The 25,222-nt window shown below is 36.9% G+C and overlaps 1 protein-coding gene across 3 annotated transcripts in view; it reads right to left on the reverse strand.

Moving 5' to 3' along the window:
- Positions 1-25,222, reverse strand: part of MYO3A (myosin IIIA) — a 104,147-nt gene that overhangs the window by 66,466 nt on the left and 12,459 nt on the right. For 2 of the 3 annotated variants that reach the window (XM_025148369.3, XM_025148367.3), the window contains exons 3-5: positions 23,143-23,277; positions 9,664-9,768; positions 8,797-8,896 (exon numbers count right to left, since the gene is read on the reverse strand). In XM_025148369.3, the coding sequence (XP_025004137.1) occupies positions 8,797-8,896; positions 9,664-9,768; positions 23,143-23,277 (340 nt within the window). Of the gene's footprint in view, positions 1-8,796; positions 8,897-9,663; positions 9,769-13,171; positions 13,312-23,142; positions 23,278-25,222 lie in introns of those variants that run through there. The other variant, XM_025148368.3, reaches the window with a different exon arrangement.

The following is a 25,222-nucleotide window of genomic DNA, read 5'->3' on the forward strand; positions in this document are numbered from 1 at the left end:
ATGACAAGAAAAACCCAGGAGATACTCTCCTTGTTATGTGACATGATTTACCTGTTAAGATTATCTGGGTTACTAGCAACACCTATGCTGATGGGACAGGATATCTGAAACACATGAGGACAAAACTCGTGTACTTCAGTGCAAACTAGGTCATTAGATACAACTTTCAGGTAAAAATGAATTTAGTATACAGCAGGTGAGACAAGAAGGTTTTTAATAACCTGCTCTTAGAATCAAAGAATCATAGAATGGCTTAGGTCATAAGGGACCTTACTGACCACCCAATTCCAGCCCCAGGATAGGGCTGCTCCCAACAGATCATGGTGCCCAGGGACCCATCCAATCGGGCCTTGAACGCCTCCAGCAATGGGGCATCCACAGCTTCTCTGGAAACCTCTTATCCTAATACTCTATGAAACAGGGTGTGGACAAAGTGAGGTTCCTGGAAAAGCCACAGAACTATGGAAAGAAAAAGGTGTTGAATGAATACTATGTAAAATATATGGACCATAATGAAGAGGTGAGTAAATGTAATGACTGCTCAGAGTCTTGAGTAGCAATTATGGAGCAAAAACAAAATGACATAGAAAAGACAAGAATTTAGAAGTACTTACAAAGAAAGATCAGACGTACTTCTAGCAACCAACTCTTGAACTACACCAAGGACTACTGGTTTCAGGGCTACTGCAAACAATAATTTCTGTTCCATTTCAATCACTGCATTTACTTTTGTGAAAGTATTTCTTAAGTGAACTGAATAACAAAGCATTCAAAGCTCAGAGCAAATATCCTCTGGGCCAAAACTCAGAGAGAGGTTCAATGAATTCTAGAGCCTTACCTAAAACAAAGGAGCATTGCAGCATGCTTCCTAGCCAGCCCCTCTTGCCATTCTCACATATAAAATGGTCTGGGCTGGCTGGGTGAAGGAATCAAGACATGAATTTTGTGACCCTTGAGAAAATTAAGAGGAAGTCTTTGCTGGCCAGAAAGTGCTATTTTCTTTCTTCATGTATCTCTAGCATTTGACAATAGCTTTCTGCGTCAAACTTCTCTAATGTTTAAGCCATCAGTGACATCTTTATGTGAATTAGGAGGAGAAAAAAAACATATAAAAGACCAAGTGAAGAGCTTATCCTGGATACAGCAGTTGGCCACATGATTTCTTTTTGTTGTTACTGGACAGCACAAAGGTTCTCATTCACATGTGGCTCACATAAAAAGTTTTTAAAGACTAAGCCTTCAACAAAGAATTAAACATTTAACAAGGAAAACGTTCCACAGCTCAAATCAATGCAATCCATCTTATCCCTGCTAACCCTTGTTTGAAAAATTTGGAATTACTACTTTGATTGGGTTCAAAGCAGTTTGACAAGCTGCTCATGAAGAAAGCTTTCTTCAAAGTTTTTTTTACTGTTATTGGCTTCTGTCATATTCCCTAGTAAGTGCTTTTTAGAAGTAACATGTGAATCTCCTGCTATATGGTATGCAGAAATGACAACACAATAATAGCCTATTTTTGATCTGAATCAGTGAAGCAGTCAGCTCTATTATGGACGCATGCTAGAATGACTAAGGCAAATATAAGTCTTACTATGACTCATTGCTTCAAGTAAACAAAAGGCAGAAACAAGTACTTTTGAATAGTTTCAAATAAAAATTATTTTAATTAATTGTTTCATTTTTGCAGAATGATTCATACAGCATTTATAGCTCAAGCACTGTAAGAAGAAGGAGATGCAATAAGGTATTCTGACTACTTCAGAATAAGCAATCTACAGAAGTTTGGAAAACTACTCAAGGTCATTCTGAGCTTCTCTTCAACATCAGCAGGACATGAAAAGTTGGAAATTATGATCATATATTAACAAGGACAGGGATTAAACTGTCCTTCCCCCAAATGACCCAGTGCTCCACCTTGGATTACTCATATCTGACTTTTCAACCTATTCACTGAGCACAAAGTGGCTCTTGACTTGTAGCCTGCCCTGCATGTCGTGCATTTGCAGCAGAGTGCTGTGAGCCTTCTCTTCCTCTGTAATGCCTTGTATCTCACAAGGCTTGTCAGACTGATCTGTGATCAGTCAACATACTACATCTGCTGTGTTTCCCTCCCCAAATTCTGACCCAGGACTTCTGAAGCTTTCCCCATAGAACTAGCAGAAATCTCCCTTGTGCATTAGGAAATCAGTAAATAAAATAGATGAAACTCTTAAGATGGAGTCTTATCATGGGCTCATTAACTACTTTGAGACTGGCTGGCTATTTTGGACATACTTTACAATGTAACTGATTTTACTATTCTTGCTTTGTCATTATAACAGCTGCTGGCTCATGTACACTTCAAAACTTAGCCTGCTTAATATAGTTATTGAATTTTAAAGATGTTATCTGTATTTCTGTATCAGAATAGGCATGAGTATCATACAACAAAATAACAAAAACACCTATGCATTCTAACATTGATCAATTGTTGCTGAACACTAAAAGTACTAAAGCATTACCAATATTCCATGACCCACAAGGAAGAAGTAACACACTACTACTGAGTCAGAACAGAGAATGTTGGCACAATTAGTACACACTCCTCCTGATGGGAAAAAAATAACCAAGACATTTAATTCATGAACTAAACTGAATTACAAAACAAACTTAATACCTTCATTTTGTATTACTTAGATGAAACTATGTACGTATATTAAAGTAAAAGCAGTTAATAAAAAATACACTACAAAAAAGACAATGCACCACATTTGGCTTGTTTCACAGAACTGAAATTTTGAATAAAAAGGCGGCTGTCCAGAGATGTCAGCTTCAGAATTGCTTGACTTTTAACTTCAGATGACTTCAAATGGCTTTAAAAGAAGAACAATCATTCTTTCCCTTGCATAATAATGATCCTATTACACTCCGAATACAAAAACTAACCTCTGTCTATCCGGAGTTTCCAAACTACATGTAGGAAATAGTTCAAGTATTAATCAAAGTAACGGCAGTTCTTGATGTGTCTAAATAAATAATAGTGTTCTTTTCCCCATTCCACTTTTTCCCCAGTGAGTCATACTCAAGTTAAACCTACTGCTAGGCTAATCTGTCAGGCTACTATACAGCATGATAAAGCCGTGTCAGCTACATGCACAATATGATATCTGAAACTGCATTTGGAATGCCAAGACAATATTCACACACAGCTTTTAAATGCAAAACTTCTAAGATTTGAAATAGTTCTTAGAAAAAGCAGAAAAATGCAAATGAAACATGTCTGAAATACAAAAATTATCTTCACTGAAGATACACTCCATTTATGTTACAATAGATGTTTTAATTATAGAAATTGCAATCTCTTTATCCATAGTACTAAAGGAGCCCTTGAAGTCACTATTCTGTTAGCTACATGCAAAACAGTTTGCAATTTTCCACCATCTGCCAGCAGCAGTGAGATTCTATTACCTTCTTTCCATGTCTTCTACTGGAACCTGCTTTACCTGTAGAAACATTGGAACTTTCCTATGTATTGCTTATCCAGAGACTTCAGTGAGGGACATTTTTAGATACCACTAATGAAATGCCTAGGAAACTGAAAATGGAGAGTGCCGAATCACTGGATAACCCCTTTCCCACAATGTCAATACTAGGCGAGCTGGGGAGTCGCTGGGTCTCTTATAGTCAGAAATAAGCATAAAATCCAAAGCATGAGATTTAACAGATCGGGCAACATTTAATTTTTGTTATGGGAATGTGGTCATCTCTGGTATCGATCTAAACATCTGACTTTTTTCTCCACTTCCTCTGACTCCTTTTCAGTGAAATTTAATGGTAATAACTTCAACAGTCTAATTATGTGGTACAAAAGCATATTTTCACCAGGTGCATGGAAGCACATGGTCTTCAGCAAGGAGGAGCAGTGTTGAAAAACTTAGTGGTAGAGCACAGTTCACACATTATTTTCTGACCATTTCCAAGGCAATAGTGGCTCATCCTGAGATAATTCTAGTCTGTGATAGCAGGCTTCAGCAGCGCCAGAGTAATGTAAGCTACTTGTGCTCTTGTTCAAGACTACCAGCCTGCAACGTGAAATCTCAAAAATACAGCTGATAAGGAATTTTCCATCAGCATTGTACTCTCCTCTTTCTAGCTAGAAGAATCACTTTCATGTTGCTTAGATGTTTCAGAACTTTGGGGGGAAGAATGGTTCTTTGCTCACTTGTAATTCCCCTCTGCCTAGCTTGATGAAAGAAAGCTGTGACATCGAGGATGCTCTTCTTTCAAAAACATTTAAGCATTAAAAGCTCTGACTTACAAGCCTCCCAAGCTCATTAAGAGAAGACTTCAGAATCATATTAAATCTTTCAAAGTGGAATTTTACCTGGGCTTTGTCAGAGCAAAATTAAAATAACAATGATAATAATAATACAGCTAAGTTTTTCTCCCATTTTGGAATAGCACATTATTTGACATATCAGAATTTCCAAAGAAATCTGAATTCTATCTTATTCTAATATTATTTCATACGTGGAAGGCGCCGTTCAGCATCCAGATTTCAAAAAAAGAACCCGAATTAAGAGAGTCTATTAAAATAAGCAAGTAATCGTCAGTGTAAGTAGACACCATACATACAGCTTTCCATTACATTGGTCACACATTATAAATGTGGATGAATATATGAATTTTTATTACAGATGAGGTGTGTTATGCATGCAAGTGACTTCAGGCCATTTTTTTGACTTGTGAAACAAGGTCAGACACTGAAAGATATTTAGGCAGTAAAAGTCACAAGACTTTCAAAGTTATCTAGCATTTAGTTCATTTGGATTTATTTGCTGGAACTTTTTGAAAAAAATTACTAAGTGCTTATCTGCATATACAGTGGTTAAAATTTATTGAACCCACTGCAAACAACTGGAAAACTGAGATACACATATAAGGGACTTCTAAAAAGTGAGAACGAAAACATTTCCCGCATAGAAACCTAACAAGTAGCTGTAAGTATAATTAAGAATATTTATAGAAAGGGAATTTGATTCACACCTTGCCTGTCTCCACTTCTTTTAATTTAATATATTAAATGGCTTTCATCGACCTTTAAAGTGTTAGAGGACATTTATTTTAATGTAAAAAAAGTGTGCTTTTCTATCAAGTCTCTATCATATAATCAATGCATAGCAGCCACATTTGAAAAAAGTTCAGTTATTTATTATTTACATCAATGCTGCAAAGGCAAACTTGGAGCAGTTGTTGCCATTCTCAGGTGTAACAGCTTTCCCCAAGGGTTTTCCTCCAGAACAGCCAAACAGAACAGCCAAATGGCTAATTCCCACAGATGTTTAGGTGGCAAGATTGCCTTCAGTCAACCTCCTTCTCCCACAGAGGAAAATACAGACTTTATAAGATATCTAGGAGTTAAATGAATTCAGGGACTGAAACCACAACCATGGGATTGTCTTAGTGATGATCCCCTCAGGTACTTCTCATTATCTGTAGTCAAAAAGAATGATTTTGTTTATGTCTGCTGATCTAAGTTATCGTACTGGATTGTTGTGCAAGGAGAGGATGCTTCCCTGGTAACAGCATTTCAAACTTCTGGCTTGAGCAATTTAAACTAAAACAGCTGTTTGATAACTCTTTGACAAGCAATTTAGCTCCAGAAGCATCAGTATAGAGATACTATAAACTCTTCCTTGATTTGATCATTAATTCCTTAATTGGGACTGTTTCCAAGACATGGGAATATTAACAGAGTAAATTTTATACAGATTAAACATTACTGCAGCAGAATTTTGAGCAAAAGAAAAAGGTATGCCGATAACAATCTGCTTGAGGCAATGCCATGGTATTATTTCATAGACGTTCTCATCTTATTAACTATCAATACCTTTACGAAAGGCAAACAAACAGCTATGACTGTTTTAAGTTTGTTGTTATGACTTAAGATTTTGGGAGATCTTTTCCACACTCTTTCTGCATTACATCATTACATGTTGTGCAATGTTCAGAAACCATGGTCACAGCACACATAACTGCCTATGACAAAATGGCCAGAAAGCAATGTCTACAAATTGTGTTACTTGAAAACCGGGTTACCAAATGAAGCTTCTAGAAAATCAAAACTGCTGTGCAAGAAAGGACTCAGAGTTGTGATAAACTACATAAGCAAAATTCCAAGTACAAAAAGAACAAAGAAAACAAGTCATTCTCAAAGGTGACTTAATTCATTGAAAGCTATCTGTTCTATCACTTGTGACTCTTAAAGGCTCCTAAAGGCTTCAGAAAGAAAAAGTGACACAATGACACAAATACAATATGACCATTCAACACACAGAGTTGGAGAATATGTCCTTTTTGGTACTGTGTTCCACAAGGCACTTCACAGGTCAGTTTTTTTGATATAGGTTTTATACATCTGTTTATAAACAAACCAGTATAAAAAGTATGAGGAGCGGAGAGCAAAGGGTTCTTCAGGATCATCTCATTATTTACCAGCATATAGGAGAACAGCACAGCCAAAATTATCTTAAGATAGGCTCATTTCCTCTCTCAAGTGTGTTTGCTGGTTAAAGAAGTCCATAACCCAACCATCTCCGCTCCCTTCTACACAGTGGAAAAGCTATGTACATGCTAGAAAGGGCTGTGTGATTGTGTGGTTGGTTTTGTTTGTTTGTTTGGTTTGTTTGCTTGCATGTTTGGCCCCATGTAATAATTGGTTCAATCTAAAAGAAAAATTTAGTTTCCACTGAATGTCTACTAGCAGAGTAAGAAAGAGATTGTGTCGATGTGACTGTATCATAGCGTAGCCTGTAGGTTCACAGGTGTATTTAGTAAAAAGAAAAAAGTGTCAAAGAATTTCAGTTCCTGATCCAATAAATGTGTATGTGTAATAGTCTGTACTTGTGTCAACATGAGAGATTTTATCAAATCACATTCCTGGCTAAAAAGTACACTTGGAATCTGATTATTGTGGGCTTAAATCCTCTTAAGTAGAATACACAAATCTCCTAAATCCCATCTGAATACTTTAAACATCAGCCTGAAGGGTGACTAGTATGTCTTCCTGGATGATTTTGTGAAGATTGAATATTTTTTTCCCATCTGAAACTACACAGTAGTAGCTGCAGATTGGATTTGGGGGGGGGGGGGGGGGGGGGGGGGAAGGAAAAGAAAAGAAAAAAAAAAAAAAAAAAAGGAAGGCTAGAATTCCAAATTTAGGGTCCAGTTCCTACATTCCCTTGGAAGGACTACAGGCCCCTCTTCAACCCACATAAACACACCTGTATGTCAACTTGTTTTTTGCACACTTTCTCATCTGTTTTGGCATCACAATTTTTCCCACAAGATTTTAAGATTATTTTTCAATTACAGCCCTACTAACAGATTGTAGTAATTGGGGAAGAAAGAATTAAAGCCCTCACCCCTAATGCTTGTACATTTTGGCATCTGCGTATGTGAATTAATTTTCAGAGGCATTGATCCTCCACAGATCTAATTGCCTTCAGCACCTTAGAAAATAGCAATCATGACACATTAAAAACCTGTGGGTAAAAATATTGATTTTGCCTCACATTAAACTTTCAAACATTCATAAAGTACTAGTAAGTGTATGGCAGATAAAATCATAGATCTGGAGGCTTTGTAAATGAAAATGTTATCTGAAGAATGAAAACAATGAACATAAACACATAAATTTTCAGAATTAGTGACCCTAATAATTGTGTGCTTTTTGTGTGTGAAGAAAGAAGGTTGTACAAATACAATCTATTGGCAGGAAGACACTACAGTAATGGAAGTTAAAATCCCATGATTATTTTAAGCCGTTATGTATCAACTGAATATATCTCATCAACATGATTGGAGGGTAAAAGAAAAATGAAGATTTTCCATCTTCCAAATGGAATCACAATATTTACAAATCAGCTGCTGTTCTGTCAAGTAGTGACCTATAAATTAAATTTAAACAGCGTGCTACCAGAAAATAACAGTTCACAATTACAAGCACTGCAAATTTTCATACCCCCCCTCACATAAAACAACAGTCAATAAACGTCTAAGGAAAATCACTGTCATATGGTTGCATCATTTACCTCTTTCACTGCATCTTGCCTTCAGGTGGTAAAACTAGATGACAGCATTCATTAATCACTTAAGATCTAACAGACTTGATCAGAGCCTTTTAAATGATAAGTCTTAAGTTTAGACTTGCCAACCAACAATGTGTTACTCTTCACAGAATCTGGAAAGTGGAAATTACCAATACAACTTACTCCCCTTTGCTGTCTTCAAGAACTACCTCTTGTTTCATTTCAAATGAAACTAATGAAGTACATCGGACTGAGATGAAGCTCTCTTATTCTTCACAATTTCTGCTAAGTCCTAAGCCCTTTCTGGTACAAAAGAAGGCTGACTATCAGCTTCTAACTTCATTGTACCAGGACACAGTCTGGAAGATCTAAACACCAACCTTTCTTTGAACCCTATTAGCTTGTTTTGCCACTTCACTTACTGTGTCTGCCCCAAAGCATTTGACACTCACATCACGTTAAAACTTCTACAATTTAGCCATGCTATCTAAACAGCATTAGTAAAATGGTTTTAAATCCTGAAGTTGGAAAAAAAAACAGAGCCAGTGAATATTTTATCTCTGTCAAGTTAAAAAGTGACTTTGATTATCCAAGTGATTTTAAATGAAATATTTTAAATCTTAATAAGAAGTTAATATATTTCATCTTTTCTGATTTGTTTCCGTTACTTTATTTTCTATTCTTCGGATGTACAGCATTGGGTGTATATGTAAATAAGGCTACATACCAAAATCCACAAGCTTGACTCCTCCTTCAGTGGTCAAAAGGATGTTATTTCCCTTAATATCACGGTGGATAGTTTTGTTTTCATGCAAATGCTGAAGTCCCTGGAAGATGAGATGTAAACATGAATTTTTACTAACAGCTCTGTGCTCTGTATTGTATTTGCAGAAACAGAAAAATCAGATGAGCATAAAAAAACTAAAAAATGTATTTTTTTGATCAGAAACCACAGAGATGCCATTCTTTCTGGGAAGATTCTTTGTACACTATGAGGAATTTACACCTTTTATTTGCTCAATGTTATGACGAATAGAAACTTTAAGATAATAGAAGAAAAAAATCACTATAAATGTATGCTATATATTACATCTTTAGAGTATGAACTTGAAAACACCCGCTAAATCCTGCCAATGATTCCACAGAGGAAAGTCAAACTCTAATTAAAGACAACGAGAAAGGAAAATACTTGATTTTGATTAGCCAAATGTTTTGAGCATTTTAATTCACTAGATCTGATGACCATTTTGCTGTAAAAAGAACTTGAAACCAGACATAAGAAGTTAAACAGTATTTTGGGTGTACTTCTGCAATTTCTCAGAACAACAACAACAAAAAAATTGATGCAGAACTATATTTACTGGAAAAATAAATCAAAGGTCAGAAATCAATTTCCATTCTCTTAATAAGGAAACAAACAGATGATTTGTTCTTTACCTTGCTTGTTCAAAAAGAACTGTCTGAATTACACATCACCTTGATTTCATTAAACACTGCCATGACATGCTGTGTTACTGGAGAAATGATCTGCATTCATTCAAAGAAAAAACATTTACTGAATATTGACTGTCCTTTCACTGAGAGCTTATCTTACCATCAGAGCTTCGTGTAAGATGTAAGCAATTATAAGTTCATTCATTCTTTCACCTCTCTTCAGAAATCCTTTCACAAGATCAGTCACAGATCCACCATTGCACAGCTGCAAAAGATCATGGGAACATAAAAAGAAATTAAGAAGTGTTGGAGCAGCCACCTGGTTTTAGTTTACAGTAGTATTTGTACCTGCATGAGCTCCTTATTGGCAAACCACAATTTTGTTCATGTCTACTATTTATAGCAACAACAAAATCAGCAACTTATGCTATTTTTCCCCACTACTTTCTGCATTTATTTTTTCTTGCCCAAATGCAAGTACAGCAGTCTATTTGTTTTCCTATATAAATGATTGCCTGTCACTGAAGTGGAATTAGCTTATAGAGCAATAAATTTGCTGTGAAAGCATGTTCTGTGGGGCACACTAATTGCTTCTTATATTCATCATATGGAACTCATCAGCGACATGGATTATTACAGCATCAATTCTCAGGTATGAAAGCTAAGTACAATGTGCAATGGACTTCAGCCATCAGAAGGCAGGTGGCACAGATGCTCCCCTGATAGAAAAGTCTCCCAGAGCAAAACTTGCCTTTGCCAAGTAGTGCTTAACTTATAGTGTAGAAAAATGTTATAGGCAAGGGCTGGGCTTCATGGAATACAATGTAAGTGTGATGGAAAGCTCATTTTCCATTGACCATGGATGTAAGACAAATCATAGTCCCTGCAGCATCAACCCTGTCAGCTCCAGATGAAAAGAGTCGCAGCCTACTGTTGGCAGTTCTTTCTTTTGCCTAAGTCCTGTTAGACTCCAGACCATGCTCTCTAAAAGGATTATCAAGCACAAATTATCAGCAAATCAACTTGCATTGCAACATTTCATACGTTCATTTTTACCTCTCAACAGTTTTCAACAGGCACAAGCAATGATGTAACTTTCCTTAGTCTGTAGCAGTTAAGTACCAGCACAGACAAAATCAGTACTTAAACCCTTATCTATAAAGATACGTATTCTGCATCCCCCAACCATACTCACTCACTGAAGAGCCATTACCCTTCACGTGAGTAGCTGCTTCCAGTAAAATAGTAAAACAAACTATATGTTTTACACTGCATTATCTGTATTTGCAATGTATTATCTGGTAGCTTTTACACAAAAATAAGCACCTACACAAGACATTTTACCAAGGCAGTACAACACAGAGACTCCTTTTGAGTACAAATACAGTTGTCTATTCAAGTTGACGGTGCAGTGTATCAGTGAAACCTTTCAACTGCAGATTCCAAACATCAGGTACTTTCAATAGGTTTTTAATCTGGTCATCTATACCTCTACATATTTCCTTTGTAGCAAGTACAAAAACCAACCAATCAAAAAGAAACAAACAAAACCAAAACAACATAAAAAACCAACCCTTGCATTCTACACAACAAACACTGTACAGCCCTTTGCACATAAACATAAGAATAATTTTCTGACTGCTGTAGGAACCCCTCGGTTGCACTGAATTAGCACAGCATGAACACCTACACAAACATCATCCAGTACATAGGTCTGGCTGCAAAGATGTTTCCCCTGCCAGGTTGGTGAGCACTCTGGTCTGGTAGTTGCTGAGCTATATGGCAGTAATCTTGCTACTCACTTAATCTCACTACTAACTTTACAGCGACAATACACATGCTTAGAGAAGAGAAAAACTCATACGCTTAAATGATGAGATTAAGTGCTTTGTGGGATCAGGGTCAGATTCCCAAACAGGATTGAATTTGCTGTCTTTAGCCATTCTGGTACTTTTCACTGTCTAGCATGCAAATTTTGCTTCACATGGATGGATCTTCTGTTTTCGTTACAGAATTTTTTATCTGAGAGACTTTCTGCTCAAGGTAAAGAAAACTAACCCAGAAAGGTATATATCCTCTCCATATGTAGGAGAAGGAGAAAATACCTCAGAAATCACCTTCTTCAATACTTAGGCAGCAAATAATGCTGAATTAAATTGCCTGGGAAAGCAACATTTATTTTTACTTTCTTAATCATGTTGCTTTAACTAATTTTTCTATTTCTCCTGTAAGCTATAAGTACCTGTTATAAGATAACTATCCATTTTATCAGATAAAAATGATATAAAATTCCAGGTGAAGTAAGATTCTAAAACTGTTGTAATTTGGGTCATAGCAAAATTTAACCTGGGTATGTAAAAGATCACCTGAGAAGGTCTTGAACAGAAAAACTACAGTTGCCCACATCCCAATGGGTGTCCCATCTGCAGTGATTTGGAGGCAGAGCAGCATTAGGCAGAGGTCAGCTCAGGATCTCACAGACACAGGTTCTTGCATGCACAGGGCAAATTTGCTTTTACTACCTCTTTCTCAGAAAGCTGTATTTTACTTACATCAGACAATTTGTATATTTCTGACCACCACAATAGGAGAATGAGGGAAAAATAAACAAACAAACAAACAAGCAAAAAAAACCCTAGAAAATAGAATGGAAACAGCTAAAAGGAAGAAAAGGGATTATGAAAATAGAAACCACAATTAGAAAAGGAGATTATGGCCGACACCGTATCTGTATGCTCCAAGTTGCGTGGGGTGGGGAAGGGAGGGATGATGACGACAAAGATGACACAGGTTGGCATTAACCCTGTTCTATTTTTCTACAGGCCAAACAAATCCAGGTAAAACATTGCTGCCAGTCTCATTTCTTGTTTCTACTGCCTATTTTTGCAGGCAAAAGTGCCACATGTCACTGCAACCATACATGTAACTATACATACATACATGTAAAGATCAAACAATGATTCTTTTTCCTGACCAAGGCTATCAAATTGCATGTGCTTTCAACACAAGCTTATCACAAACACAGCAGAAAGTCCCTCTCAGAATAAGCCAGGTTCCACTCTTCTATTTCAAAGCAGAGGTTACAGAAAAGTACTGCTTAATGCTGTTCTGGACCCTTGGAGATGTTGAGCAAGATCTGGACCACAGTATAAAAACTTAGAATTTAAAAAAATAATAATTACTTAAAAAAAAAAAAAAAAAGTGATTTAGATCATGTAATCCTTCAATAAGATTACAGGATAAGTATTATTTATTAGTGCTGCCAGGCTGTTTTTTTAGTTTTCTGGGGTGCCAGTGAATACTGCAGCTTTAAATTATGAACTCCGCCATTTCTTAGTAGCATGCTGTGCACAGCAAAACCTGTTCAACCTCCTACCAAAGCTGCTGTGTTTGAATTTAGCCAACTGCGATGCTTGTACAACAAGGAATCATGAAGGCAACAAAGATATGTTTTTCAAATGTTCTTTCTTCTTTCCTGTGAAGCATCTAGAGGATAGACGTGTTGGTAGCTACTGTGCAAATACACAGCCAAATGGTTAGTTCATGTCATGACTCCACATTATTTGTTAAAATCTCTTCCAAATACCCTGATGAAGGGTGCTATAAGTATGAACAAGAAATGCACAGAGAACTCAGGATGCAGATATACAGAGAAGCTAAGTGCCTACCTGAGGTGTGCAACAGGGCTGCTTTTAAAGGTAATGATCAAACTGATACAAGTGTCCTTCAATCTGTCTTGAGACATGGACTCTCCTGGGAGAAGAGAATAATAATTCTATTTATCTCTCCCACACATTCTCCCTTGAAAGTACAGATACTTACTGTGGTTTGTATCAGTTTTATAAAGCCTACTTTAAGCATCCAGTAATCCCTGGAGGAGAACTGGATACGGGAGAAGTGGTGGTGGCATTTGTTAGCTCTCAAATAGTTGAAAACAATTTGAACTGACTTTCTCAGTTCAGTGCTCAGATACCTGAAATACTCTGGTACTTGAAACGCTTGCAAGAAAAAAGTCAAGTGGGTCCTTCAGTTTGATCTGTTTTCAGGAAGTCTCCAAAGGTTACATTTTCCCAATAGAAAAAAATACTTTCCTTTTTAATATTTGAATAAAATTAGTTTAAAGAGACAGACTCTTCCAAAGTGAGACACGGTAAGAGAAAATATTAGCGATCCTCCAACAGGTAAACTATTTAGAAATGTCATCGTGATAAATTTGTACATGAGCAATTTCCATCCATTTAAAGTTAGTCACTTCTTCTATTGTTTCCTTTTGACATACAGTTATTTTCAGTAAGTGGCACTATTTTCAGGGCCTGCTCTGATAGAATGCTAATATTATCTGCTTACAAAAGCAACTAAAGAGAGGTAAAAGGAAATCTTTGGGCTACAGAACGGGGTGGAGAAGACAGACAATTCCCAGAGGTACGCAGCAAAAGGATGAGAGGCAACAATCACCAGGTGCAAGATGGTGGATTCCTGCTGGACACAAAGAAAGTGTTTTTCCCATTGAGACTGGTTAAGCTTTGGAAGGCATTGCTAAGCAAGCCTATACCACCTAGGTCCTTGGAGATACTCAAAACACGAATGGAAAAGACCTTGTGCAAACTTGTAACATTAATCATCTTTGGGGAGGGAGATGTGCCCAACAACCTCAAGAGGTCCATTTGAAGCTGTATTTTTCTCTGGCTAATAATATTTGAATTTTAAAATACTCAGTCCTCACTTTAGACATTCAGACACCAGGGAAAAGGACTAAGGAATTCTTGCATATTCAGACCAAAAGGAAGAACAAGGAGGCTTGATCCATCTGAAAATGCCCTTATTACTTTTATAGGGGTTCTGAAGGGCTCCTCCCTTACAATCTCCCGGCAGTCAAAAGGCAAAGACTCATCTTGGGATGACACACAATCCTCCGCCCACCCATCTGACACAACCCTGTGCTGCTATAATTGAGCTATTAGTATGCAAAACTATCTTCTGCAATAGATTTATAAAATACCACGATTCTAACACACGTCAGTTGAAATTGCCATCACATCAGAGTCATGCAGGTGCTCTTTAAAGATCTTACTCACTCTTCATCTGACCCAGCTGATACATTTCTGTGTTCAGCTCTTCTTGACTCTGAAGCCCATTGAATAATGATTCAGCAGCAGCGTCACATTTAAGACAACTGTTAGTCGCACTTTTGTTAGGTCTGTTACAGCCTTTAATCACCCAACTGCTCCTGATCTATGCATCTGTGTTAAGTTGTCAGGTGACATCTGCTTGCATCCTGCAGTTGTGAAGGCACTTTCATCTTACTTCAGTAGTTTGGATTTGAACGACTACTACTCATTTCCTCATCTTCACAGGCTGCACAGACATCACGCAACACATCACATACACACAGCTTAAGGCATGCACAAATAATAGCTGTGAAAAAGTAGCATTGTGGGAGGAAGGGGGACTGTGAGAGCTAATCCACTGTATGTGCACTGAGTGCGGATACAGCCCCTTTGGGTGGTCTTTGACAGATACTTGTTTAACCTACTCCCAGAGATCTCCCAGTGAAGGTAACTCCAGCTTAAGTAGCCTGTGTATCACTAGCCCTATAGTGAGAACATTTTTTCTACTATCCAAGCTCAGTATTCTTTGCTGCTAGCAAAACTGCTTTATTTTCACACTTCCCCCAGTCTTCACTGAAAATAAAAGATCATTACTTTGTATTAAACAACACCTGTGACTACTGTCATGACATGCCATTTTTCTCTTTTGTGGGCTGAAAATGTTAACTGCTGTAACCTTTTGAAATAATCTGTTTTGTAAACCTGGACTGCCTGCAATTCGCTACTGCTGTCCACGTGTGTCTACTGCATTTTATCCTGCAATTCCAAAAAGCTCCTCAGGATGTCACGCTATGTGACGCTATTCTCCAGTGTGCCTTGTAACTCATCTAGGTGTCCAGTTCAAACTTTTAATGCGAACTGTTTCATCACCTAACACATTAATGAGCAGAAACAGACCAACAGCAGGTGCCCATCTGTGGTTCTGCCAGCTCAAAAGTGAACTACTTACCACTGTTCTTTGAGTTCAGTTTTATGAAAATATGGTTATCTGCTTTACTGTTTATGTTAAGTTTCAGTAATTTCCACATTTTCCTCACAAGGATGTCACGTGGAACCACATCAACACTTACAAAAAACACAACGACATTGACTGCTTTTCCCTTCCAACACCAGTTATTTTGTTAGAGATTTTATTAATATAAACTGTTGTGATCCAATCCAAGTTGGCCACCTTATGTTACTGGGTTCTAGGTATTTCAACACTGGTTTCTACTGCTCAGTTCTGGAATCATTCTGGATGTCAACATTAAGACAACTGTTCCGTATTTCCCTAGGTCAGTATTTTCCTCACTTTGTAAACACATGAAATATTCTTCTATCCCATTTCTCTCTCCTCTTAGCACAACCTTGTCTTTGCCCTGCGACATCAGTCTTTCTAAGCTTACAGTTAAATGCTTGTACCTCAGCTGTGCTTTTCTGTTTCTCCTTCATGAAGGCTTTCTGAAAGGTTAAAATAAACAAATGCTGAGGAATTCTTAGTGGTCCCCCACTGTGTTTTTATTTTCTGTCCACATCAGCTAATTTGCTATTGTGCATTTAATGATCTCTTTTAGTAACTGCCAACTATCCCACTTGTCTTCACTTTTTATGCTATTTTCCTAAGCACAGCTACCTACCAGTTCCCCAGGCTTAGTGAAGCAGTCTTTTCAAAAGCCTGTTATCCTTACCCCACTGTTCCACCAACCTTTCTTTCCTCATAAAAGTGAACACAATTATTTTAGAGTCTTTTTCACTCAAATTTCTTTCTTCCACGTTTCTATACAGAACTTACTTATCAGAGCAGAATCAACCTGATACAGCTCTTTCCTATGTCACTTTCTTCGCCTTCTGTCTCCAAAAACTTGATGGACTGGATGTCTTAACACTGACTGTCACACAGTTGTGACCAGAATTCCCATTCTCTGACATATCTATACAAATGTCAGCAGCCAAAATCCTCATTCCACTGGCAGCATGTGAAGCCAATCACGAATACACAAATGTCTTAACAAGAACCCTTCTCTAAATCAGTTTCTTCAGTGGGCCAAGTGGTTTAGCAGGCAGCTCCTTTCTGTAAAACATATTCTTAACTTCACATCAAATGAAGGAAAGATATGTGCTGTGACCTCTATTGTTCTTTCTAATAATATTACAAGATAACCCATAATCAAAACAAACCATAACAACACCCTAGGCTTTTATGTAACATTGATTGCTTTCAATTTAGCGTGAATGAAATGTATCACTGAAGTAGACATCTTTCCTGAGCTGTTATTTAGCTTCAGTGATCACAGACCATGCGCTATATGTGATGTTGCTCTTTTACATCATCTAGCACCTTTGGGGCTGTTAGTCACTGCCTCATGGGTGTTTGTTGTTTCTGACTTCCTCTACTCTCAGCTTGGCTTTTAGCCTCAAGGAGAAGTTTGCCGATTCCATCTTATGCAGTGATGGCCTTCACAGTCTCTCCTTTTTCTTAGTCAGAACACAGAATTATAGAATGGCTTGGGTTGGAAGGGACATTAGAGATCATCTAGGCAATGGTGAGCAGAGGGTCCAGGACTTTCTGAACAAATGCAAGAGATAATTTACCAAGATGGAATATTGTGCTACAAAAACCTTAGCATAAGCCATCATTTTATTGCTATTTATTTTATTGCATAAGGAGCAGTGGTAAAAATAATATTCAGGATGCAAAAACACTCATTTGGGTAGGAAGAAAAAGCAGATCTTAAGCTGGAGATCAGTAACATCGACACATCTGACTGCTACAAACTTAATGAAGTCTCTGGAAAACAAACGGGGTGGGCTGTTTTAACAGTGTGAACCTCACAGTTTCTATTGCCTGCTCAGAAGTACATTGCTTTTGTTCAGTCTTTACTCATTAGAGAATGTTTCAAAGCATCTTCCTTTTGTAGCTTCATTTCTGCATGATTCAGGATTTGAACAGTAGTTCCAAGTACTAGCATGTCCACACTACACAATTAATTTCATGACTGCGTTCCTAGATGAAGACAATAATTTAGTGTAATCCACTGTAATTTAAATGACTGCAATAGAAATCACTCCTATTGAGTTTGAGAATAAGGCTGGGGAAGCACAGATCAAAACAATGGGCCTTGTCTCCATGCTTTTCACAAAAGGAGCTAAGCTGAAACATTCATCCTAAAGGCAATTCCTCTCCACTCAGCAGAGTGCAGGACAGGTCAGAAAAGAGGATCTTCTAATTTTTTTTTTTAATAAGTATACACTTCAAGTTATACATGCAGCATCTAAAAGGCAACATGAGAAATTACCACACAAAGTAGGTCAGTGAAGAATCCAATACTACTAGTCACACAAAATCTGAGTATTAATTATGCTCATTTTTCTCCATCAGGCACATATGTAAATCATGCTGTCACTGTTCATTTTATGGATTTGCGAGGAAATTTTATACATATTTCATGATTGCTAGGGCTCTCTGTAACGACAGTAAGCATTTGGAAGCATCAGAATTGCTAAATCTCTCTCCAAACACCAAATACAGAAGTGTGACAGCACAAAAGATTCACTCAAGGCCACAGGCATGACAACAGCTTTACTGCTCAGCTTCCTTCATTTTATTCAGGAGTTACTGCACCACCTTCCTGAAGGCTCTGGAGAGTTCTTACCCCTAATGAGATCTCTTTGACCATGTCATTCTTCTCTTGAACCCTCATGCTAGCTGCCCCTTCTCAATCAGATCAGATATGAACTAGTTGCTTTTACTGTCAAGAACCATAGCAGTCCCAATACCTTCTTTAGGCAGTAACAGATCTGCTCCTATCCTCACAAGGCTGGTATCCATTACTGGTTAATTGTAAGCATGCCATGTTTTCTCTTCTGCTCTGAAGGAGCAGCCATAACAACCAGAAAGCCACACTGCTATCCTTCAAGTCCTATTTAATAAGTCTCCGCTGCAATGCTGACAAACACATGCAGCTGATTGAGATCACAAAGCAGTCCTTCTCAGAGGAACAAGATTCTAAACTTCTTACTGTATATTCAAAAATATTTTGACTTTTAAATATTTTCATAAAGTTGCAAACAACATATTCTAGTACATGGAATATTACTATATAGTAATAAGTAGATAATTATGAAACATTACATGCTCTAAGAGGAGACTGTATAGCATTGAGAGTATCACTGTCAGGTTTAGCATGTTCATGCATGGATACTAAACAGGACAGACAGGGACACCCTTAAAACAACATGGTTGTTGGACAGCATGAAGGAAACAGACTGCTGAAATTGTACAGACTCCTGCTGTGCTCCATGGACTGTGAGTCTAACTCAGCAGAGCTCTGCAAATATTCTTAAAATGTTCATGCATATACTTGGAGAAGCAAAACACCTAAAAAGAACGCCTGGGCAGTCTTTCTTGAAGTTCATCGCTAACAGATGAGTTTATTTTTGTAATTTCTTGGCATTTTTCCTCCACCTCACCAGAAATCAAGGTTCTTTTATTCTTTTATTTCCCTACTTCAAGTGATGAAGGAATGGAAAAAGCAGATGCAGTTCTTTAGAGAAACAGGCTCTGTACAAGCTATTCTACAACTTCACATGATTTCTCTGCTTAAGATTACATTGGAACGAGAAAAGGAGAGGTTCCTAAAAACTGTATTTTTGGGTGAGAAGCCACTTCATCTAAACATTCTCCCCCATGAGGTTGTTTTAAACCAATTTTCCTTTTTTAAAAATTACAAAAATAATGGAAGTTTCTCCTAGTTTCCTAATCATAAAAACGTACTGAGAATGGTAAAATACACTAGCTTGTTTATGTCATTCACAAACCCAAATATGACAAGCATAGTTATTTAACTTTTGAAAACAAACTGAGATGCCTCTTGAAGTTCTACCTCATCTGTGTAGGAAATAAACTACAAAAAATAGCTACATTGTGGTTCTTGGCTTCTTGCTGACAAAAGCAAATAAAAACCATACAACACCTACTATTTATCCTGCTGTTGTACTTTCAGCCTTCATCCAGTGTCTACTGAATTATTCTTTGCAGTACATTTCAAACAAAGGCTGTGCTAATTGTTCTCCCCAACTGATCAAGACCTGCATGCTCACCTGTAAGATGCAATAAAATTTAACCTCTCTACCTCTACCTTCCATCAGCTGATTTCCAACTATCTGGGATCTGCTCCCCTTCTAACTAACATCCAGAGCTGGAAGAAATGCATTATTGTATGCTCTGCCTTAGCTGTGTCATCGTGTTGATGACAACTGACACGAAACTTCTAGGCTGATTCATCCTAAGTATAATGCTTAAGTGGTTTCTTTTCAACACAGACTCAATAAACCAAATTCTTCTGCCTGCCTCTTCAGAAACACATGACAAGGCTTAAATAAAAAAACTGGCAATAATCATCTGTAACAATAAAGAAAATATTCTTTATTATAAATGTGATTAGAAGAGCACCCTCGCAGTAGCAGATGTTCATCCCAAGTAAAGGCTCATAGAGAGAAGGGCATTACTGAACTGCAGGTCAAAACTACTGATATTCATACAGATGTGTTTTCACCCTGCAGACATCCTTGTAGGTGGTTTCCTTAAATTTGCTGAATTGAACAAGTTAGGTTCCTTTGTAACCAAAACTCCCACTAATTATATTAAAAGCTCTTACATTATTAGTTTTCATTTAATTTAATTATTTTTTAAAATTCTACTCCAGTCTCAAATGTAGGTCCTCATGCGTTAAGATGAACACTACACAATAGCTTTCTTCTATTAATACTGTACTAGAGTGCCTGCAACAAAAAGTGCTATAATAAAAGGTTTCTCGACGTTATTTTCCCAAGTAATCATTATGCAAGTTTTTTTTTTTTTTTTTTTTTTTTTAACTAATTAGGTATGCACTGAGAGGTTAAATCAAAGTAGGAGATTGATTATATCTCTTTTGGTACTTTGTTATATCTATTTATCTATATATTGTTTCTTTTAATAGTTTTTTTTTTAATTATTATTTTTCAATGAGCAATAGTTCCTACTCTCCCAGGAGCTTATTTCCCACTCACAACACTGCAACTTCAAAATGGTTTGAGATAATTTAAGTAATCTGCACATCAGAACAGAGACAGAGAAATACAACAACAACAACAACGAAATCTAAATGTTCAGTAGAAAATGAGGAATTTTACTTCAAATTATAAAAAAAATATTTTCCATTAAGACACTTGCTATTAGGCAGTTATTAAGCAAGGAGGTTAGGACAAAATATTATGCTTACCCAGAATTACTCTGTAACAGATCTTTCCCATCATTTTGAAGCAACTGGTTTTATTTTCTACAGGAAGAAAATGTCAGACAACTAAACCAACAGATCAGGTCCTAACTACATTTAATGCTACCTAAATACTTCTTGACAGTTAGCTAGTTTAGTTATTCCTACTCAGAAGGCAACACCTCCAACCTGGATTGTGAATATCCACTGCCTCTTCATTGAGGTCTTTGCCTCAGTGAAGGCCCTACAGCGAGTAGCAAAAAGAAGTAACTTTTTTTTTTTTTTTTTAACTTAAATATTCAGCTATCTTGTCCTGGAATTTAAGAGTACAGATTCAATAGGTAACAACTCAAGTAAGGATAAATTCATCTTGGAAAGCAGAGATGGAAGATAATGTGGGATACTTCACACCAAGACAGCAATAATTTCATCATAAACACATCCAAGGTCTTTTCCATTATGATTAACATCACAGTTTTACAAGAATTCAAATATTTGGAACTAATAATCTCACAAGAACCCTTTACAACGTTGTAAATTAGTCATTGTAGCTACTTGGCCAGTTCTGGCCTCAAAACTGAACTTCAGACACTTACCTTAGCCTAGTGCAAATCTATTTAGCACCTTCTTTCCTCCACAAAAAAGATCAATCACAATCAAGTGATCTTCTTCCACATAACTAGCAATAGGACTAGAAGGAATGGCCTCAGTTGTGCCAGAGGAGGTTCAGGTAGGATATTAGGAAAATTTCTATCTTGCTGTAGATATGTAGCATGGAACATGCTTTTGAGAGCTGAGATATTTTACCCCCTCTATATTTCATATACTCCAAAACCAAATACAATCTCCCCCACGCACTCCAGTGGAAACAGAAGTATCTGCAAGCTAAAGATTAATTGTTGTCTTGAATTTATACACTTATTCTTAGGAAAAAAACGTAATTTCATTTTCATAAATAGCAACTGTGAAAAAACAAATTGCAAAGGCCCTGTAAAGCCACATACAAGCTGAAAGGAAGGTGAATGATATGCACCAGAACAGTTTTCTTTCACAGACATTTGTATTAAAAGAACCGCTTGACCAAAGTCATCACTGGAAATTTATTTTTCTACTTGTGTATTTACCCATAGACACATCAACTGAAATCCATTACACTCATGGATCTGTGTGTGCAGTGACAGAAGGCATCCAAGATTACTCCACACACCCCACACTGGCACTTAGACATGTGCAGCATGGCATGCAGAGACTAAAAATAAAACTCATACGCCAGATGTAGCTTGTGTCTTTCACATTAATACTACAAATCCATACAAAATAGAAAAGTTGAAATATAAACGCTTGACTCCTTCCTCACAGTTTGTTCCATACTGGCTGTTTGGTATCCATCCTTTACGGGACAGAAGTTTCACAGATGGATTTTCTAATGCCTAGCAGACTCAAAAGATGCCAGATTTTTTCGAAGAGCTGAGATAAACAAGGAGAGGACTTCTTTTGAAGTCAAACCTAATAGTTTGCATTGGAAATGATAATAAATTATCTTAAAAACATTTTCCCAATCCAAGTTAGAAGAATTTAGAAAAGCTTTAGAAATTAAGCATTTTCAGAATTAGATGACATGAAATATTTGGCAGGAGGTTTGTATACACTTAACTGACATTATAAAATACAACAAATTTTTTCATTTCAACTTTGCCAAATGCTGATCAAACATCAGTAATGAGAAAGTTTCTGCAGAATAGGCTCTAGTGAACCTATGGAAACAATAATGATCAACCTCTTTGCTCCTAGGTTAGTCAAAATTAAAGACTTAAAAGTGGAAACAAATACAGGCCTTGTCTTAGTCCCGTTCCATTTTCAACGATATTTGGCAAGTAGAACTGACTACTGCCTTAGTTCACTTGCCTTATTTGTCTACTTGAGCATTTGTGTGAACAAAAAACAACCTGTAATTCATTTCTTCCATTTATTTAGGACAAAATTCATGATAGTGGTTACTTTAGTTGTTACATCATACCTTAGAAGATGTCCACAACACGCTTTTCACCAAAAAAAATGTTGTAGCAAATCTAATCAAGTCCTATTAGCATTTATAGACTTATTTTGAAGACATAACACTACTAGTATAAATATACCATGCATTATAAAAATGCTGAAATCAAGGGAGATCATTAATTCATCAACACTGACAAGTCCACTCTAAGGAAAGACAACAACTTTCATCTCATTCACCGAGCTCATATTCAACATGGGAATGCTCACTTGAAGAAAACTCTTATTTTTTAAAAAGTTATTTACCTCAAGAACAAGCCAAAGCTGGTCTCCATTTTTCACATCTTTCTTGTAGTACATGCCATAGAATTTGACTACATTGGGATGATCAGAGAGAGCTTTCAAAATGTTGTACTCAGCTTCAATTTCTTCATCAATATCCTAGTGTCACAAATGAGAAATACAAAGCAGTAAATAAATAATCATATCAGTTAAAAAAAAAGATATTCAGGCTATTCAAATTGAGTTTGACATAGCGTAAAGAAAAAGAAAAACGTATAAGTACCGACGTACCATCTGCAGATCTACAAAGCTTGGTTCTGTTTCCTTGATACAAGTTGCGCTTTTTTCTTGGTTTTCACCTATTTCAACTAACACACACAGGTCATGACAGAGCAACCCTCAGAAGAAAAGGCAAAGAGCACTTCAAGGTGAAGTCAATACAACCCACATGCGTACAGATGCATGCTGGCAAGTTTGGGTGAGAGCATGCAGATGCCTCAGGCAATCACCAGTTAGTACTCCAACATCTAGGCTATACCCAGTCACTGGGGACTGAACAACACAAGCAATCTATGCACTGAAAGAGCTCACTGAGGGATACTATCATATTGCTTTACTCATACTGAGCATATATGCAGTCTATCTGTGCCACAGTTAGTGGCAAAACAGCTCAAGTCATTTTCCTCCTGCATAGTTTAAAACTTGAACAAATGTTGTTAGCATACCTGTTTCCAGACTTAACGTATTTTTAATATAATTTGCTATTTACACACACACAAAGAAACAGATGACAAATTGTACAGGAAGGCTACCTATGAACTCCACTATCCAAATAAACAGATTTCCTATCATCAAAAAGCCAAAAACTTTTCTCAAATTCCTCACCACGACTAAATGGATGCTTTGTAGTCCAAATGAATGACAGTCCTACTCATTTACTTCACAATCAAACACACCTGTTCCTGGGAGGAATTAGCACACTTGTTTCTTATACAGGACTTTCCAATGCTAAATCTAAGTTCCTCATATTAGCCTTTGGCTTTTTTTTTTTTTTTTTTTTAAACTAGACTCAGACAACTTTTCCTGTCACCAGGATCTTCAGGAAGTAGGCTACAAACTTCCATATTGGGAGTACAAGATTAAGTCTTCTCATAAAGAGGAGCTTTTTTTTTTCCCCCTCTTCTTTTTTTTTTTTTTTTAAACTGGAGCAGCTGAAAAGCAGCGGAACTTTTCTCCTCCCTTTCAAAAACTGAGAGATTAAGTGACTAAGTGAATTTTCCACATGCACAACATAGAACATGGTCAATTAAAAAAAAAAAAGAGAAGGAAGGAAAAAAACAATTAAAGTATTGAAATAGGGAGAAAAGGGAAAGAGTGGAAGATAAGAAGGCATGAGAGAGATTGCATTTGGCAAAAGCAAAAGGACAAGCCAAAAAAAAAAAAGAAGTCAATCCCAAAAGACACACAAAACATACAATAGCTCCAGCTGCGTTGGGAAAACTGGAGGCAAATTAACCCACTGTCCTGCTGTGATTTAATAGAGATTTCTGTTTCCTGAGATGTACTCAGATTTCATGAGATTTTTATCATTATGAGGAGAAATGAAAATTGAGAGAATTAAATGAATAGAATATTAATTCTGTGCATACTAGAAAGAAAAATCTTCCTCTGCATTTTATGAAAGAAGAGAACTTCATACATTTTGTTGAATTTAACATATTTACCTGCATGAAATACAGCCAAAGGGAGTGACTCTTCTGGAAGTGGCAAAGGGAATAATTTCATGTAAACTAAGACATAAAATAACAGCTAAGAGTCTTAATGTACAATGGCACTTTCTTATAGCCCTAGGGACAAGACTGAGATTGTTCTCAGTTTCATCTTCATATATCATCATTTCAACACCTTCACTCTCTTGCTTCAGTTTCAAAAATCTGAGCTGTTATTCAACACAAAGAATCAGAAAGCTCCAAAAGGACAAAACATGGTATGTTTAGTTCAGTTCCACGTCACCTATGATAATGATGTTTCTTAGTTAAGTTTGGAAATAAGTTAAACTGAGTAATATAAAAGCACATTGTTTCTGCTCTATTCTTACACTGCT

Source organism: Gallus gallus, chromosome 2 (assembly GCF_016699485.2).
Source record: "Gallus gallus isolate bGalGal1 chromosome 2, bGalGal1.mat.broiler.GRCg7b, whole genome shotgun sequence".
NCBI classification, from domain to species: Eukaryota; Metazoa; Chordata; class Aves; order Galliformes; family Phasianidae; genus Gallus; species Gallus gallus.